Below are 19,731 nucleotides of genomic sequence, written 5' to 3' on the forward strand. Positions count from 1 at the left end.
GGGCTGGGGACAATCGCAGACCGGCGTCAGAGAAATGTAAAAGCACTCTCACTCTGCCCAGCCTGGCCTCTCCGGAGCTTCTTTGGAGGTAAGCTAGATAGGGGGACAGTCACGGACGGTGGGCATGGAAAGGCGGCGCTAAGAGGGAGGGCGCAGAGAAAACTCACTAAGATTTTTGGAAGCCGTAACGTAAACACGTTAAAAACTATTGATAACGTGCCCAGCCAACATCTGGTAAAGGAGACACTGCAAAATCCTCGCAGCTCGCATCCATAACTGTGGGCCCTCCAAGCCCATCCCAGCATCCTTTGCACCACGCACAAAAAGCCTGGCGCGGTTTGGCTCCTTCGGCCGCCGTAGTCTCTAAGTTGCTATGGAAACCCAGCTACCCTCGCTATGTCTTTGCAGCAGGCCCCTCAGTCGCGGGTGTTTGTGGAACTGGTTCCCTGGGCTGACCGGGGCCGGGAGAACAATGTGGTCTCGGGGGGTGAGTTGCTGCCAGGACCCCGACGCCACGTCCCTTCAGCACAGGCCCAAACTGCGACCCGCGAGGTGCACGTTAGCGGCACCGCTGAGGTGTCTGCGAGCCCCGACCGGGCGCAGGTGGCGGTGCTAGTGAGCAGCACGAAGGAGGCGGCGGCCGAGGCCAAGAAGAGCGTTTGCCGCCGCCTGGACTACATCACACAAAGCCTCCAGCAGCAAGGTGTGCAGGTGAGAGCTTCGTTGGGGAGGGGCCTCGGGCCGGACCGCAAAAAGCGGAGGCAGAGTTCCAGGCTCCGACGGGTGTCAGTTGGCGGTGGCGAGGGTCTTGACCTTATCTCATCGGTATTACAGAGCGACAGGACCTGGCGGAGTAGAACTTTCGGCCCATTTTTCTTCTAGATGAAAGCAGTTATTGGTCCCAGTGGCTTATGAAATAAAAGAATGTAAATGGAGTAGGTTTTTATTTGGCGACATTTGCCGCAGTAATTTTGTATTTTACCTTGATATGGTTAACTGTTAGACCTGACACATTAGATGAAAGTGCTTGCCTGAGTATACTAGACACTAATATATTTTTTTGTTGTTTTTATTCCGCACCAGGCAATTAGCAAGTGAAAGCATGCTTCCTCCCAACTATGTAAAGATTTGCTTGGAGTGGTTCCTCAGTATTTTTCGCAAACAGTAACGTGAGGAGGAAAATTGCATCCATTATCGTTTAACGAGCACTCAAAACATTTCGGCAAATTTTTTAGTTTTAACTTTAAAAACCAGCCAGTATATTGTAGATGCCACATAAATGAAATACCTTTACTTACCAGAGATGTCCATAAAACAAATCCCTAAGTAAATCTACCTAAACTCTGCTTGTAAGAAAAGGAGAAAAAAATCAACCAGCTTTTTATTTCATCTGAACAACAGTTCTGTTAGACAGGTTTTAATATCCCCATTTAGATTCAAAGAGGTTACATAATGCTCTAAGCTTTAGTCAGGGCAGTGTTTGAACTCTTATCTTCCTGAGACTAAACTCTACATTGCTTCCAACCATAGTTGGCCCCAGATAATTAGAAAAAGGAAATGAAGAAGCCACAGAATGAGTCGGCTATCTCATTTCCTTCATTTTACATAGTATGACTCAAAAGGCCAGAGTTGCGATTATCCAAAGTAACACTGAGTTCATAAAAGCGCTTCTAGTCTATTGTTAGAAATGGCACACCCCCAAAAAGCAATTTTATTGCTTTAAGGAAAAAAATACATTTGTACTGCATTTACAGACATAGAATTATTTTAAAAGTCATTTGGAACAGATGTCTCCATGATTTTAGAGTTTAGAAGAATTCAAAGGCTAATTATAGACAATGTGATTTAAGTGGTTTACTATGTGGAAAAAATTTCCTCGTAAAAACTATTGCCAGTGCTACAGTCCTGTTTGGACAATATAACTAATTCTTAAGTATACCGAGCTCACATGGCTATAACTTCTAACATGGAAAGCAATAAATTACTGCATCTAACTTAATTACATCAAGGTTCAGTGTTCAAGACAGAAAACGTCAGTAATCTCCCAGTTATCTCTGCTAATGGAATAAAGCAGTCATGTAGACAATTTATTCAGTAGATGATGCAAAAAACAATTTATATTACTTTTCAGGATGAATTATAATGGGTTTTCACAAAGGTATTCATTTTAGACTTTGGAATTGGGGGTTTAAAAACATCACTCCCCTACTTTAGGGTCTCCTCATATTCCAGGTTCCTTTGCTTAATAGATGGAACCTAACTCTGTTTCCTCTCTTGTCTCTCCCCTCCTTGACTAGCTGACTCCCAGTTTTTCCGTTAAGAACTAGCCCAAGGGGGGGCGCCTGAGTGGCTCAGTTGGTTAAGCGTCCGACTTCGGCTCAGGTCATGAGTTCAAGCCCCGCGTCAGGCTCTGTGCTGACTGCTCAGAGCCTGGAGCCTGTTTCAGATTCTGTGTCTTCCTCTCTCTCTGACCCTCCCCCATTCATGCTCTGTCTCTTTCTGTCTCAAAAATAAATAAACGTTAAAAAAATCTTTAAAAAAAAAAAAAGAACTAGCCCAAGGGGCGCCTGCCTGGCTCAGCCAGCAGAGCATGCAACTCTTGATCTCAGGGTTCGTGAGTTCGAGCTCCATGTTGGGTGTGATTGCTTAAAAATAAAATCTTAAAAAAAGGAAAAAAGAATCAGCCCAAGCTTACTTTCTTGGCATTCCTTTTCTAACATAACTCTAGTCTCTGCCATACCACACTCTATTCCCTACTTATAATAAAACGTATCCCTCTGTATTTTAAATTGTTGCTTTACTGGTATCTCCTTCATATTCTGAACCTCTCGAGCACAGACCATTTTCTATCTCTTGCTCTGCATTCAAGGGTTACGCTTCACACACATCACATAGTATATACTCAAAACATGGTTTTTGAGGGGTGCCTGGGTGGCTCAGTTAGTTAAGCATCCCGTTTCGGCTCAGGTCATGATCTTGCAGTTTGTGAGTTCAAGCCCGGTGTCAGGCTCTGTGCTGACAGCTCGGAGCCTGGAGCCTGCTTTGGATTCTGTGTCTCCCTCTCTCTTTCTTCCCTCACTCACACTCTGTCTCTCTCTCTCTGTCTCTCTCTTTCAAAAATAAATAAACTTTAAAAAATGGCTTTGAATGACTAAAAAAAAAATGAAGCACTAAAACTATTCAACTATATTATAGATCAACTACATTATAGATTATTTTATGATCATATATAGTTTCACATATGAAGGCATACCCTCATTTTCAGTGTTGTAGTTTTTTAATGTTTATTCATTTTTGAAAGAGAGAGAGAGGGAGGGAGAGAGAGTGGGGGGGTGGGGCAGAGAGAGAGAGGGAGACACAGAATCTGAAGCAGTCTCCAGGCTCTGAGCTGTCAAGAGTCAGACGCGGGGCTCAAACCCATGAACCCTGAGATCATAACCTGAGCCAAAGTCAGAGGCTCAACTGACTAAGCCACCCAGGCGCCCCTTCATGGAGAAATGTTTTAAAGATACTAAGCAGTATTTATTCAACCATCAAACATTTTTTAAGCATTTCCTGTCACTGTTTAATTTTAAATAGCACTTACGTGATAGTAATTATTTTGTTTTCCAATGTGTATGTTCCTTTCGTAGGTACAAAGTCCAATATTTGCCTACTCACAATTGTGGGGTTTTTTGATAAATGTGTAATAGATGCATATTGCTGGGCACCAGAAATGGAAGTGACTCTGTCAGATCTTGAATAGTGACCAAAATGAAAGCATTCCAATTCCGCACTAGAATGCAGCAAGTATGTGTTCAGAGCACTGTATACAGTTCATTATGGCTAGGACACAGGAGTACTTGGGAAAAATGGACGAGAACTGAGATAAGACTGAAGAAGAAGGCTGTAGGCAGAACATGGAAGAAGGCCTTGTTTGCTGCATGGAGGAGTTTTGAATGTTATTGGTGATAAAAAACCGCTTATTACTGCTAGATCTTTTACAAATGTTATCTCATTTGATACTCATTCCCATCATATGAGACTGGCATTTCAATTGCTATTTATAGATGAGAACTCTTGGGATCAAAGTGATTATTGGCAGGTCGCTTGCCCAAGGTCACACAGCTAGAAAGTGACAGAGTTTCAACTCCAGTCAAGAATTTCGACCTCAAAGCTCTTGCTCTTAACCACTATAGTATGTCTCTGCTTTATTGTCTTGGCAGTGGGTGATTGAGTTTTAAGTAGGGGATGTAGCAGATGCTATTGATACCCCACACTTGTATCCCTTGGCACTTCACATTTGTGTGCATACAGGCCCAACTTCCATCTGCCGACATGGAGCGTCCTTTGCCAGTTTTTCCTGGCTGCAGCTTTTCCTGGCTCCACCCACAAATGGGCCAGCCAGTAGTGCCAGAGGATTAACAGCCCCTCCCCAAGCTCTAACAGCCTTCAGCTACGAAGTGAGGGAAGTGAATGGAAGGAGACCTTACCTCTAGGGCAGGATAGCTCTGAGGCATATGTTCTGCCCTGGCTCCCAGAATTTCTCTGCAGGAATAAGTTCCAGTTGCCCACAGTGGTGACCGCTTGACAATGCACACTTCAATGGCTTGCTTTCCTTTTGTTTCACTTCCCATTCCCCTATGGTGCTTCCAAGGATTATCTTTTTTTTTTTTTACCCCCGCCTGCACCCCCCCCCCCCCCCCCCCCGGAGAGGGCAAAGAGACCGGGAGGCAGAGGATATGAAGCAGGCTCCATGCTGACAGCAGAGAGCCCAGTGGGACCTGGAACTCACAAAACCATGAGATCATGATCTGAAATGAAGTCAGCTGAGCCACCCAGGCGCCCCTCTTGGGATTGCCTTAAAAATTAACTGCTTGTACTCACATCCATGTTTCAGAGTCTATTTCTAGGTGCATTCAAATTATGATAGGGAGTAGTAGGAATAGATTGAGCATATCATAGTTTTTCATTATTAAAAATGGTGACAAAATGAATAACCTTGTTGCTAGGTATTTATACATGTTTTTAATTATGTTTTTGGACATTAATTCCTGGCTTATGCATATTTTTAAGGCTTATGAAAAATTACAGTGTAGGACAATAAGTTTACAACTTCCCTACAAATACATCTTTGGCATAGTGGGCATTATTTTCTTTTTTAACTTTGCCAAGTCAGTAGCCCAAAAAAATGTTACTGTCATTTCCTATGTTTCTTTTTTTTTTTTTTTTACATTTGAGGTTAAACTTTTTTCATGTAAGTTGCCAGTTCATAAAACTTTGTCTGCTTTTTCTACTCTTTTATTAATTTATGGGAACTTTTTAAAAATTAGTTTCAGCTGTACAGTATAATGATTCAGCAATTCTGTACATTTCTCAATGCTCATCAATGTAATACTCTTAGCTTCCTTTATCAATATCCCACCCCCCACTTCTCCTCTGGAAACCACCAGTTTATTCTCTGTAGTTAAGAGTCTTTTTTGGTCTCTTTTTTTCTTATTTGTTCATTTGCTTTGTTTCTTAAATTCCACAAATGAGTTATATTATATGGTGCTTGTCTTTTTCTGGCTGAGTTATTCTACTTACCATTAAATCCTCTAGATCCATTCATATTGTTGCAAATGGCAAGATTTCATTCTTTTTTATAGGTAATAGTTCAGAGTGTGTGTGTGTGTGTGTGTGTGTGTGTGTGTGTGTACACATATAAGTGTCTCACATCTTTATCTATGGATGAACACTTAGGTTGCTTCCATATCTTGACTACTGTAAATAATGCTGCAGTAAACATAGGGGTGCAGATATCTTTTTCAGTTAGTGTTTTCATTTTCTTTGGGTAAATATCCAGTAGTGGAATTACTGGATCATATGGTAATTCTGTTTTTAACTTTTGAGGTCCCTCCATACTGTTTTCCACAATAGTACACCAATTTACATTCTCACCAACAGTGTACAAGGGTTCCTTTTTCTCCCTATCCTCGCCAAAATTTGTTACTTCTTGCATTTTTTATTTTAGCCATTCTGACAGATATAAGGTGTTAACGCACTGTGGTTTTAATTTACATTTCCCTGATGATGAGTAATGTTGAGCATCTTTTCATGTGTTTATTGGCCATCTGTATGTCTTCTTTGGAAAAATGTATGTTCAGTTCCTCTGCCCATTTTTTAATTGGATTTTTTGTTTTTATGGTGTGAAGTTGTATAAGTTCTTTATCTATTTTGGATATTAACCCCTTATCAGATATATCATTTGCAAATTATCTTCTCCCATTCAGTAGATTGCCTTTTTGTTTGGTTGATGGTTTCCTTCACTGTGCAAAAGCTTTTTACTTTGGTATAGTCCCAATAGTTTAATTTTGCTTCTGTTTCCCTTGCCAAATGAGACATATATAGAAAAATGTTTCTATGACTAATATCAAAGAAATCATTGCCTGTGTTTTCTTATAGGAAATTTATGGCTTCAGATCTCACATTTACGTCTTTAATCCATTTTGAGTTTATTTTTGTGTATGGTCTAATGAAAGTGGTCTGGTTTCATTCTTTTGCATGTAGCTATCCAGTTTTCCCAATACCATTTGTTAAAGAGACTGCCTTGTTCCCATTGTATATTCATGCCCCCTTTGTTGTAGATTAATTAATTAATTGTCATAGGCCCTATAAGTGGGGTTTATTTCTGGGTTCTCTATTCTGTTCCATTGATCTGTGTGTCTGTTTTTGTGCCAACATCTACTGTTTTGATTACTGCAGCTTTGTAGTATATCCTGAAATCTGGGATTGTGATACCTCTAGCTTTGTTTTTCTTTTTCAAGATTATTTTAAGGGAACCTTAAGATTATCAATAACTCTCTCATTATTGCAAATATTTTCCCAATTTCATATTTGCCATATTTGTTTACAGTATTGAACATTCAAAATTTTTAAATTTTATTTAGCTAAAATCACTAATCTTGTCAGTATGTTTCTTGCCTTTGGTATAATACTTATTGGGTCCTTCCCAAGCCTAAGGTTATATAGCTGTTAACTAATATTTCCTGGAACTTTTAGGGACCCTTTATACTACATTAAATATTTGCTGTGTTGGAATTTATTTTGGTGTAAGGAAAAGGGCTTTGTTTTCTCTTAAATGGGTAAGTGGCTCTACACTTATTTTATGTAACTTTTAGGGAAGGTTTAAAACATCAGGCAAACCAGTTCTTTCTGCATTCTCTGTTATTCTGAGTTTAATAAGTTCAGGTTTCTACTTTATGTTTTAGAGTAATTGCATTTGGTAGTCAAACACTGAGTAATCATACTCTTGTACTTTCTGCTTCAGGCAGAAAATGTAACTGTGACAAAGGATTTTAGAAGAATGGAAAATGCTTATCACATGGAAGCAGAGGTATGTACTTATCATGAAAAATAATTGGAAACAGCATGACTTTGTGGATACAATTTACATTTATTTTTATTCTTGAACTGAAATGTATAGGAGGACTGCTTCTCATGATATTGATAAAAGATTATTTTTCTCAGGGTGCCTGGGTGGCTCAGTCGGTTAAGCATCTGACTTGAGCTCAGGTCATGATCTCAGTCGGTTGATTCCCCCATTGGGCTGTGTGCTGACAGTTCAGAGCCTGGAGCCTGCTTCGGATTCTGTGTCTCCCTCTCTCTCTGCTCCTCCCCCACTCATGTTCTGTTTCTTAAAAATAACAATCGAAAGAAAAGAATTTTTTTTAATTATTTTTTATTTTTATTATATATATATGTGTATATATGTGTATACATATTATATATATGTGTGTATATGTGTATATACACATTTTTTTTTAATTTTTTTTTTAAAGTAATCTCTATACCCAACATGGGGCTTGAACTCACAATCTGGAGATAAGAGTCGTGTGCTCTTCCGACTGAGCCAGCCAGGCGCCCCTGTATGAGCTTTTAAAATAAATTGTAATGAGATATATTTACGAGAAATTGTTTTGAAATGGAATAAAAATAGCAAGAAGGAAGAGCAGTTAATTGCCCCCTGAATGAAATTTTAGTAAAGTTATCACCTAGTGAGCAGGAAAACACTATAGGAAATTTCTTCTCAGATAAAAAGAAAATTAATAATGTCCTAACATAAGGATTGAAACACTTTTCAACCTTCTTTTCTTTCATAATGCAATTTTACTCTATTGTGCTAAGTTATCAGGTTTTTGTTTTTTGTTTTTGTTTTTTTTTTTACAAAAACACTTGGGACACCTGGCTGGCTCACTCAGTAGAACGTGTGACTCATGATCTCAGGGTTGTAAGTTTGATCCCCACATTGGGTGCAAGGTTACTTAAAAATAAAATCTTTAAGGGGTGCCTCAGTTGGTTAGGCATCTGACTTTTGATCTCAGGGATATGAGTTCAAGCCCCATGTTGGCCTCTGCACTGGGCATGATGCCCACTTAAAAAAAGAAAAACTCTTACAATTAACTAAAAAAAATAAAGACCACTCAATTAAATTAAAAAGAACAAAATATTTTTTGTACACTCAATGATAACATTTAATTTCTACAACTGCCTATACTTTTTACTTATTTTTAAAGATTTTATGATCAGGATTTTATGAAATCAGGTATGTTATAGTTGTGGTTAGGTTATAGGACTACGATTTGTTTCAGCATCCAAACATCTTGGGATTTGTGTGCTAGTTCCATGCTGCCTCCTCACAGGAAGCAAACAAGAATGGAGTTAGAGATAAACTCTTATTTATCTAGTCAGATAATCTTTTTGTTTTTAATGTTTATTTTTGAGAGAGAGAGAGAGAATGAGTATGAGTGGGGGAAGGAGCAGAGAGAGAGGGAGACACAGAATCCAAAGCAGGCTCCAGGCTGTGAGCTGTCAGCACAGAGCCCATTGCAGGCCAAACCCACGAACCATGAGATCATGACCTGAGCCAGCCAAAGTCAGCACTTAACCCACTGAGCCACGCAGGCGCCCCTCTAGTCAGATAATCTTTATGTTTAGAGGTGGGAAATATCTCAAAAAATCATCTAGTCCTACCAGATAATCTATTATTTTTATAATTTTAAGGGCGTGACTTCAAGTTCAGATAACTTGGGGTCTCAGACTTCCCAGTCATATTAAAAGAAAGAACGGAAATTAGAATCCTGCCTAGCTTCTTACCTCCTTGAAACAGTAATTTCTACAATACACTGTTGCTCCAGTACTTAAATAGTTTTATTTTTCCACTTAAAATTTAACTATCTCAAGGAATTTTAAAATTACTCATGATAATTTTAGAGATCCACATGGCAAAACTTATTTTATGGTAGTTGGGATTGAAAAATATCTTTCATAACAGGATGAAGAGGGGCATTAGGGGATGGACAAAATGTGTGAAGGGCAGTGGGAGATGCAGGCTTCCAGTTATAGAATGAATAAGTCACAGATATAAAAGGCACAGCAAAGGGGATATAGTCAATATTATTTTAATAGTATACGGTGACAGATGGTAGCCACACTTCTGGTGAGCACAGCATAAACTATACACTTGGGAGGGCACCCAGCTGGCTCAGTAGGAAGAGTATGTGACTCTTGATCTCGGGGTTGTAAATTCAAGCGCCTTGTTGGATATAAAGATTACTTAAAATAAAATCTGGGGGGAGGGGCACCTGGGTGGCTCATTCGGTTAAGTGGCCGACTTCAGCTCAGGTCATGATCTCGCAGTCCGTGAGTTCGAGCCCCACGTCGGGCTCTGTGCTGACAGCTCAGAGCTTGGAGCCTGTTTCAGATTCTGTGTCTCCCTCTCTCTGACCCTCCCCCGTTCATGCTCTGTCTCTGTCTCAAAAATAAACAAACGTTAAAAAAAAAAAAATTAAGAAAAAAATCTGGGGGGAAAAAACAAGGTGTATATAGACTTGTTGAATCACTATGTTGTATACCTGAAACTAATGTAACATTGTGTGTCAAACTGTACTTCAACTAAAAAAAAATTAGGGGAGTTATGAAACTTCTCAGATGTGAAAAGTTTTAATATAACTTTTAATGATTTTTATGATATCACACTATGGTATCACTGTTTCATATCAATTGTTTTCTTAAAATAAGTTTTTCAATTTGGGGCTCTTTGGGTGATATTACAATACTGGATGTCTTGAAAAAAAGGAAAAACAGGATGAAGAACAGAGGGGTAAGAGTCTGTATTGCAGAGAACAAAGCTGGAAGTTATTCTAGCACTCCTCCAGCAGTGATTACCTGTCAGGACTTCAGGCTCTAATGAACATACATTGGCTCAGGTTATCTCAAGTGAATGGGGTTTAGTGTGAGGGTACCCCAAGTAAGGAGAAAAAGGAATGGTTCCAGCAAATACACAGAAAAGCTTCATGGAAAACTGGCATCATTTTCAGACTTAAGTTGTTTTAGGGACCAACTGTGCTGTTACAGAAAATGCATTAGAGCTGCTTGTTTTGTTAGAAGAACATGATTAAATTAGGACTTGGCTAAACTCTGCTTTTTTCCCCTTCTGTTATACTTTTTAATGTCCCGTACTCAACTTCTTTAGAGAATCTGATCATATTTTGTATAGGGCTCCCTGATAGCCAGAATTCTTATATCATGCAATCTGATAATATTACCCTTAGGTCAGCATCAGCAGTCAGCAGAGACCAGGGTGATGGGGTCACAAAGTACAAAATAATGTCTAACATATACCAGTACCCTTGTGGACAGTTAAATATATAAAGTTAGATTAGGAGGTAGAACATTACTTTACAAAATAACTAAGATTTTTATCCTGAATGGCACTTTAGAGATTCTTTATCTAAACTCCCACCTACCCCCTGCTGTTTCTCTTTATTTTAAAGGTAAGAATATTGAAAGTTAGAAATGATGTAAGTACATGAATATAAAAAGCTTATTCCATTTTCAGATGTCTAATCAATACAAATTTTTCTAACATCAAGCCAGAATGGACTTAGTAGTACTCATCCGTTATTAATGATGTACCTCTCCAAGAACAAAAGGCAAATACTACTTCCTTGAAGTATATACTTGAAGTTCAGTATCATGTTGATGCTAGTTTTTTCTTCTCCAGGGGTAAGAATCCCCAGTTTCTTTAGTCATTTCTTATAATAAGACAAACTACTGAGTTAACCAATTTCCATCCAAAGCACCTACAACACAACTACAGTGTCCTAATTGTGATTTAACCAGTCCACATTAGTGAAAGATGATTATCTCCTTTATTCTGGAATGTTTAAGACTGAACTTGGTACTTGTATCACATTGTTCCCTTATGTTGAGCTCACAGTTATAATCAGTAATTAAAATTATCAAAGTATCTTTCTCACATGCTGCTTTCACATATTTCTATTTTATACTTGTTATTGCTATTTCAAAATAAAGTATGAGAGTTTAAATTTATCTCTGTAAAATTTTATCCACTAGATTTGACCATGTTTCCAGCCTGTTAGGATCTTTTTGGATCTTGATTTTATCAATCAGTGTTTATATTCTGCCTGGCCAGCTTTCTGTCACCTGCTGATTTTATCATCCGTGTACCCATCTGTGTAATTAATAAAAATACTAAGTAACATCAATCAACTATGACCTTGACAATGTTGCCATGAAGACTATATGTCAGTATATCCTAAGTAAAAAATAAATTCTTTATTGCTACAGTATTTCTCTGGTAACTTGCCAGTTAGGAAATCAAGTTTAATATATCGTGATTTGTTCTTAGTAATCTCAAATATACATGCTCAATAGATTGGCCTTTGGATAGAAATAATTTTGCAGTGGTTGAGAATGTTAGAGATCAGAAGAAAAGCATAGAGTTGGTGAACTTCACTCTCGGGAAAAAAACAAAGTGAAAAGTCAGATGAGTTCTTACCTAACATCTCATCAAGAAACTCAGTACTTAAGAGAACTTAGAAGATTTTACTCTTAAATTCCTGTGTCCTTATTTTGTTCTTCCCTGAATGCCTTCTTGTAGGACCATTAAAATGAGAAAACCCTGTATTCTTTTCTTCAGTGACAGAACTAAAAATAAAAACTGGGGGATATTTAAAAAGGGAAGAAAATAATAGATTGTGGTAATACCAAAAAGAAAAGAAAATATACAAAGTACTTGGAGGCCTGTGGCAAGGTAACAAAATGAATGACAAGGTCCTATCTTCTTTGTTTCTCATAGAAACCTTTTCTTTCCTAATTCCTTACAAACTAATTTTTTTAAGTATTTATTTATTTAGAGCGTGGGAGAGAGAGGGAGCACATGGGGGGTAGGGGGGGTGAGCAGCAGAGAGAGAGAGAGAGAGAGAGAGAGAGAGAGAGAGAGAATCCCAAGCAGGCTCCACACTATAAGCACAGAGCCCAACAAGGGACTGGAACTCAGGAACTGTGAGATCATGACCTGAGCCGAAAGCAAGAGTCAGACACTAAACCAACTGAGCTACCCAGGTGCCCCACAAACTGATTTTTAAAATAATCTTTTAGAATCTTGCCCAGAATTGAAAGGCGTCTAGCCTACTACATGTAGTTTGTTCAGTTTTATACACTTGCCTTTTTTGGAAATTAGAACCGCAAGTATTTTTAAAGAGGCTTTTGGCCTGTTTTGCTATGGTAATTGAGATTAGCAATAATTCAGAAGTCCCATTTGCAGAAAATTTTAATAAACTGAGATTTGATTTCTCCAGGAGACAAATTCATTAAAAGCACTTAAGAGCTCACCTTTCGGGTACTTGGCTCACTCAGTCAGTACAGCATGAGACTCTTGATCTTGGGGTCATGATTGAATTCCACATTGGGGGTAGAGTTTACTTAAAACTCACCTATTCTGGAATTCAGTTTCTCTTTTAGTACTGAAATTTCTAAACTAATGAGGATTCTTCTTGACCAAAGAGATGGGAAGCATTTATCTATCAATCTGTTCTGTAATTTAATATAGCTATTACAAGATAGTGTGTAAATGTGCATACATTTGTAATCACATTATTTTACCATGATGAAACATATAATGAGGATTCTGAATATACAGATTTATCTTTATCTTCAATGTATTAGGTACTTAAAATATTTTTATCCTAAATACCTCTTTAAAAATTGTGATGCAACATCTCTATTCAGCAAAGTGACTCAACTTCATTAACTTGGATTTCTGTCTAGCTACATTTTGATTATATATCACATTGCTGAATTTAAAAGCAGAAGTTCAGACCACTGGAAGACTTAAAACAGTTCTTGAACTGTTAGAAAAAGCAGAAAACAGTTTTTTTTCCTACCAAATTTACTTGTTGATCATTCAACACACTTACTCCTAAACTATACTTTGTTCATGGTCTGTGTATCAATGTAGATGTACTTCTAAAAGCTACATCTGCTAACTTTTTAAGTCATGGTAATGGTAAGAGGGAAGAAAGGCAGAGAAAATCTTCTTTGAGCAGCCATGGAGCTGATCTTAACAGACAGGTTTTCCTGTTATTTATAGAAATAGAGCAAGTAAGTACCACATGTTAATCCTGATTCTGTAGGAGTAAATTTGCCTCAGATGATTAGGGGTAGAGGGGAATTGAAGAAGGAAAAATTAGTATCTTTTTTGCAACCTGCTTAGGAATTTTTACTGTCCTTCCAGATAACTTATTTTTAGCAAAGAAGAATACCAAGGATGCAAAGGATTCAGCATATTTCATAGGAAAGCGGGTATATTTATAAAAATTATTTTTGTTTTAAGTTATCAGAGTAGAAATTGGAATAAATTTTAAAAATAAAATGCATTTCAAGGGCACTTGTATAGCAAAGAATTGCTTTTGTTGACACCTGGAACCTGTTATACTCAATCACTTTAATCTCCATGCAGAGAAACCCTTTGAACTCTCATATTTGGCTACCTTCCAACTTCCACAGAGTCACCGTACATCTTTTTATGTTTCATTACATGTAATGAAATGTATGTACAGGGCCGCTGTGGCACTTTTATAGATTAAATACAGCCACAAAAGACAGGATTTGTTTCCATATTTAAACTATGCAAATGCAGAAAAGTATTTATTGTCTGTACTTCTTATTAAGGGCAGCCTATAGGCATTTTGGAGCTTTGATTTTCAACCAGGAAGGAAATATAAATTTGGAAACTTACCCAGAGATTAAAAACTAGCATCTTGGGTATGGCTGAGGAAATTGATTTTGACTAACAGAAAAGTTTATTAGCCCATATAGTGTTTAAAAAAACAAAACACACAAAAAAAGACTTCTCTTCAAAAGACAGACAAGACTCCTGCTTCTAAGGTAGAATAACATGCACCAGATTTACCTTCCCACCTGAAACAGCCAAAAAATTGACAAAGTATATGAAACAATGGTTTTCAAAAGAGTGGACATAAAGCAATGAAACACTGTGATCCCTGAGAAAAAGGAAACAAACAAAAGTCCTACAGTTGTCCTAACTCAGTGTCTCAAGGTGTCCAGGCAGCTTCACAGGGAAGAGAACCCAGACAGAGCCTAGCAAACTCCTTGTATTGAAGAAATGGAATTGAGAGCCCAAACAAGACAGCTAGAGTTTGTAGGAGAGTAGAGGGCTGCAGAGAGAGAGGTCTTCGGAGAACCACGGAGGGGATACCACCAACCCCTGCCAAGTACTCAGCAGAATACTGATCAGCACACCTATGTGTGAAAATGACCTGAGGCTAGAAAAAGAATCACCCCAAAATTTAGAGGGAACAGTGTCTGGGGTTCATACAGGGCTGTATAGCACCAGATTAGAAAATTTTACAATTCATAGGGCATGAGGTGGCGTATACAGAAGTATCCTGCCTCAAACATTACTCCAGTCCCACGTAACAGATCTTAAAAGCAAACCGAAAGAGATCAGTTTCCAAGTAAGTTGATGGAATTCTAGAACAAATAATTATTTATAGTGGTATATACAAGAATATCCAACACCTCTCATAAAGTTAATTCACAAGGATTACCTGATCTACAAAACAGCATGGAAATAAAACTCACAATAAGGAGGAAAGTCAAACCAACCAAGAACCAATACAGATATTAAAATTAACAGACATAATCATTAGTTATTATAACTATTTCTTATGTTCAAAAGTAGAGATACTACTTAAAAATAATTTAATAAAATTTAATAATTTAGTTGTTGAGTATCAAGTAGGCTTATCTGTTACATATTATAAAATGACCTCGTTATCTGGCTTTAATTTTTTTCCTCATATTTAAAGAAAACTTTATTTTTTATTTTTATTTTTTAAAAGTTTTAAGTAATCTCTACACCCAGCATGGGGCCTGAACCCATGACCCCAAGATCAAGAGTCACATGTTCCTCCAACTGAGCCAGCCAGGCGCTCCTAGAGAAAACTTTAAAAGAAGCCATCAGGCATGAAAATAATTTCAAGTGTCATTTCATTTACAGGTCTGCATTACATTTACTGAATTTGGAAAAATGCAAAATATCTGTAACTTTCTTGTTGAAAAGCTAGATAGCTCTGTCGTCATCAGCCAGCCCCAGTTCTATCATACTCCAGGTTCTGTTGAGAATCTTCGGTAAGTTAAGCACATCTTTAACTAAATTATCAATTAAACAAAACTATTCAGTGCTAAAGTTCATTGAATGTCATATTAATAATCTCTGCATTTAATTCCTAAGACGGCAAGCCTGTCTTGTTGCTGTTGAGAACGCATGGCGCAAAGCTCAAGAAGTCTGTAACCTTGTCGGCCAAACTCTAGGAAAACCTTTATTAATCAAAGAAGAAGAAACAAAAGAATGGGAAGGCCAAATAGATGATCTCCAGTCATCCAGACTCTCAAGTTCATTAACTGTACAACAAAAAATCAAAAGTGCGACAATACATGTTGCTTCAAAAGTATTTATAACTTTTGAAGTAAAGGGGAAAGAGAAGAAAAGAAAAAATCTCTGAAATTCCAACTAAAATATATTGTATCTTTTTATTTTTATACTTTTTATGTTTGCTTTTTTCATGAATATATATATTGTATAATATAAAGTATTTCTCCCCCAAATCTGTCAGTCCTTGAATCCAGTCCCACAGTATCTAAGCTTATTTTCTATTTTTAAAAATTTAACTATGAGAAATACTCTGAAAACAATGTGTTATATGTGCATACTTTTATACTGACAAGAAATGTTTATATTTCTACTACAGGAATAAATATTGGCAGTTATTAGCATGATTCTTAACATTAACAGAATGATGAGGAATACATTAACTCTTGATAAAAGGAGAGTGAGGTATACTAGGAAAATATTTTGATGCCAGAAATAAAATATATGGACCAGATCCTCTTCACCAGGCTCCTGTGATTGATTATACCAGCACTCTTTAATACAAATAAAAGAAAGTCACATAGTAATTTCAAATTACTTAGTTGACACATAGAAAAAAAAGTAAAAAATAAAGTAGTTGAAACTAAGTTTAATAATATTTTATTTAACCTAGTATGTCTAAAATATCATTTCAGCATGTAGTCAATATTTTAAAAATAACTAATGGATATTTATATAGTGTACATTTTATATTGTAACCATGTTAATTCAGATGCTAAATTTTCATCAGAAATAATCTGTATTTATTTACTAAAATGTAGTTGAAAAAATAGATTCACACACACACACACACACACACACACAGGTTGTTACAAACATGCTTAAAAGATGTAGTAACTGAAGTAGCAATTTCAAGTAGCAATTTTCAAATTAAAATTTTTAAAAATTTAAAATTCAGTTCTTTGATTGCACTAGCCACATTTTAAGTACTTGAAAGTGGCTAATGGCTACTATGTTGGACAGTGCAGGGTTATACACTGAGATAATACTGATCTTAAGACTGAGATGTATAACAGCAAGTACATGGCATTGCTATTGCACTGCACATTATCTACAGATGATCATAAACCAAGACTGTTACTTAGCACAGGCTTCCATTTCTCACCATAGAGTTATACAGGTCCTAGCGCTCTTCCTTTGTTATATCTTGATACTCATATACCAGTATTTCTTCCCTATAGCACGCTCTAGAATGTAGTTTACATCCCCACCCACCTTCTTAAGTGGCACTGAAACAATTTTATCTATCTCCTCTATAGTGTGTCCTTGGCAGGAGGGAGTGTAAAAGCTAAGAAGAAAAGTTTTAGATTGCAACACCCTGTGTTCAAATCCAGACTTTACTACTAGAATGTAAGCTCCTTTAGAATGAAGATCTTGTCTTGTTCACAGCTGCATTCTCAGACCCAGCATAGTATCAGGGCCAACACAGAGCAGGCTCTCAAATATCCGCTGTGTGAATTTACCAGAGGTGTAAACTTAGCCAGGCACTTTAATCTCTCTAAGCTTCTCTTTCCTCACCAATGAAATGAGGCTAAATATCTACGTTGCAGTGTTACTATAAGGGTTAAAGCTGATAAATACAAGACCACGAGAATAATACCCAGCACCACAGCTGTCACTCAGTAAATGGTTGCTATTATAGCAACTGCATTCTTTGATTACGATCAACCCAATTAAAAGTTGGCTCTTCCAAGTCTTCCATTAAGATGAATTGAGGGGCGCCTGGGTGGCGCAGTCGGTTAAGCGTCCGACTTCAGCCAGGTCACGATCTCGCGGTCCGTGAGTTCGAGCCCCGCGTCAGGCTCTGGGCTGATGGCTCGGAGCCTGGAGCCTGTTTCCGATTCTGTGTCTCCCTCTCTCTCTGCCCCTGCCCCGTTCATGCTCTGTCTCTCTCTGTCCCAAAAATAAATAAAAAACGTTGAAAAAAAAAAATTAAAAAAAAAAAAAAGAAATACTAAAAAAAAAAAAAAAAAAAAAAAAAGATGAATTGAAAGAGTCATATTAAAAACAAAGTTATCACAAAAACAGTTTAAGATAGGCTTTTATTTCCAAAAAACAAAGCTAAATAAATTCCACTGTAGCTTTTATTTATCCAGTTGGATAGGAAAATACTGTGGGGGTTCAACATCAAGAAAAAAATTGTTTATACTCAATAAACAATTATATTTGTAGATTTTTCTTAGCTGTATCTTTATTATAATTTGGCTCCATTATATTTGGTAAAGTTTTCTACTTAGCATGAAATACCTAAAAACAAATTTTAAGTTACCAAATAGTTTTTAGAATTTACATGAATTTTTAAAGATGTTGCTTTAAAAAAAAAGCCTATAAAATGGGCAATGCTACAATTCTGTACAGCAATAAAGAGAAAAAAATCCTTCAAAGATTGGACTGGCTTATGTATGACATCCTATGTCCTTAAGACTAACGGTATCAAATTTAGTTGTCAGCTGACAGAGCTGAATTTCTGACATGTGGCATATACTAGAGTCTCACAATGAATTCCTCAGGGTACCTGTGCCACAAAGCCTGCTAGAATCAGCCTACCCCAAACTTAATCCTGACAAAATTTTTTTTCTGAACCCCCTTTTTTTTAATTTTTTTTTTAATGTTTTATTTATTTTTGAGAGAGAGAGCATGAGCAGGGGAGGGGCAGAGAGAGAGGGAGACAGAGAATCCGAAACAGGCTCCAGGCTCTGAGCTGTCAGCACAGAGCCCGAAGCGGGTCTTGAACTCACAGACCATGAGATCATGACCTGAGCCGAAGTCAGACACTCAACCGACTGAGACACCCAGGCGCCCCTGAACCCCCTTTTAAAAAAATCTTTCAGAAAGCAGCAAATTTTAATTGCTGTTTTCTGAAAGAAAGAAAGAAATTTCCAATTAGGATATCTGAAACAGACCCACTATATTCTAAGCACCTTTGTAAAAGGAACTACTATTAAATATACAAGTTTTCTGAATATTACCGACAAAATTTAGGATTCTATTCAGTTACATGGTAAAGAATACATTTTTTTGGAGCAGCAATTTACCTTATTTTAAGTATCAGTGTTCTTACTTGACAGTTAATTTTTAGTTCAATGTAAATAAATAAGACCTGGAAAAATAGTTTGTAATTTAGGATGCTGTACTTCATATCCCATAATTATTGTTATGTCCTCCTCAGGAATGTAGGTCGAGGATATCCTAATTCTGTCTGACATGTTGATGAGAACTTGATAGCGAGGAATTCTTTTCACTGGCCTAAAAATATAAAAACATGAATTAAGAGGTCAAAAATGGGAGTTAATATACTATCTATATTACAAAATTGTGTAGGAGGCAAATACTTTACTATTCATTCCTCAAAAAACCCACTGTATAAATTAGTTTAACTAAAATAACATTTAATATTTTTATGCATATTGTATTTACAGCCAAATGGCTCCTACCAATAATCTAATGTGGTTTAAATTACTTTACATGTTCAGTTTTGTTTCAAAGACTAGATGGGGCACCTGGGTGGCTCAGTTGGTTGACAGTCTGACTTTGGCTCAGGTCAGGATCTCACAGTTCATGAGTTCGAGCCCCGCGTTGGGCTCTGTGCTGACAGCTCAGAGCCTAGAGCCTGTTTCAGATTCTGTGTCTCCCTCTCTCTGCCCCTTCCCCACTCATGCTCTGTCTCTCTCTATCTCTCAAAAATGAATAAACATTAAAAAAAAATTAAAAAAAAAAAAAGACTAGGATTCACAGTGGCTAATCCAAGTCAAACTGTTCTCGGGGTGAGGTAATAGATATTTTTCAAGAGGGATGATTTGTGCTATTTTATTAAAAGGATAATACCCTTGGGGCGCCTGGGTGGCTCAGTCGGTTAAGCATCTGACTTCGGCTCAGGTCATGATCTTGTGGTTCATGGGTTTGAGCCCCGCGCCGGGCTCTGTGCTGCCAGCTCAGAGCGTGGAGCCTGCTTC

The 19,731-nt window shown here is 37.4% G+C and overlaps 1 protein-coding gene across 1 annotated transcript; it reads left to right on the forward strand.

Annotated features, from left to right (window-relative positions):
- Positions 1–367: 367 nt before the first annotated feature.
- IRAK1BP1 (interleukin 1 receptor associated kinase 1 binding protein 1) lies at positions 368–15,888 on the forward strand. Its single transcript, XM_007090168.3, has 4 exons — positions 368–711; positions 7,289–7,354; positions 15,347–15,477; positions 15,581–15,888. Exons 1-4 carry the CDS (start codon positions 397–399, stop codon positions 15,849–15,851), a joined length of 783 nt encoding a protein of 260 aa, XP_007090230.2. The 5' UTR covers positions 368–396; the 3' UTR covers positions 15,852–15,888.
- The last annotated feature ends 3,843 nt before the right edge of the window (positions 15,889–19,731 follow it).

The sequence above is a fragment of the Panthera tigris genome, chromosome B2 (assembly GCF_018350195.1).
Source record: "Panthera tigris isolate Pti1 chromosome B2, P.tigris_Pti1_mat1.1, whole genome shotgun sequence".
Classification (NCBI taxonomy): domain Eukaryota; kingdom Metazoa; phylum Chordata; class Mammalia; order Carnivora; family Felidae; genus Panthera; species Panthera tigris.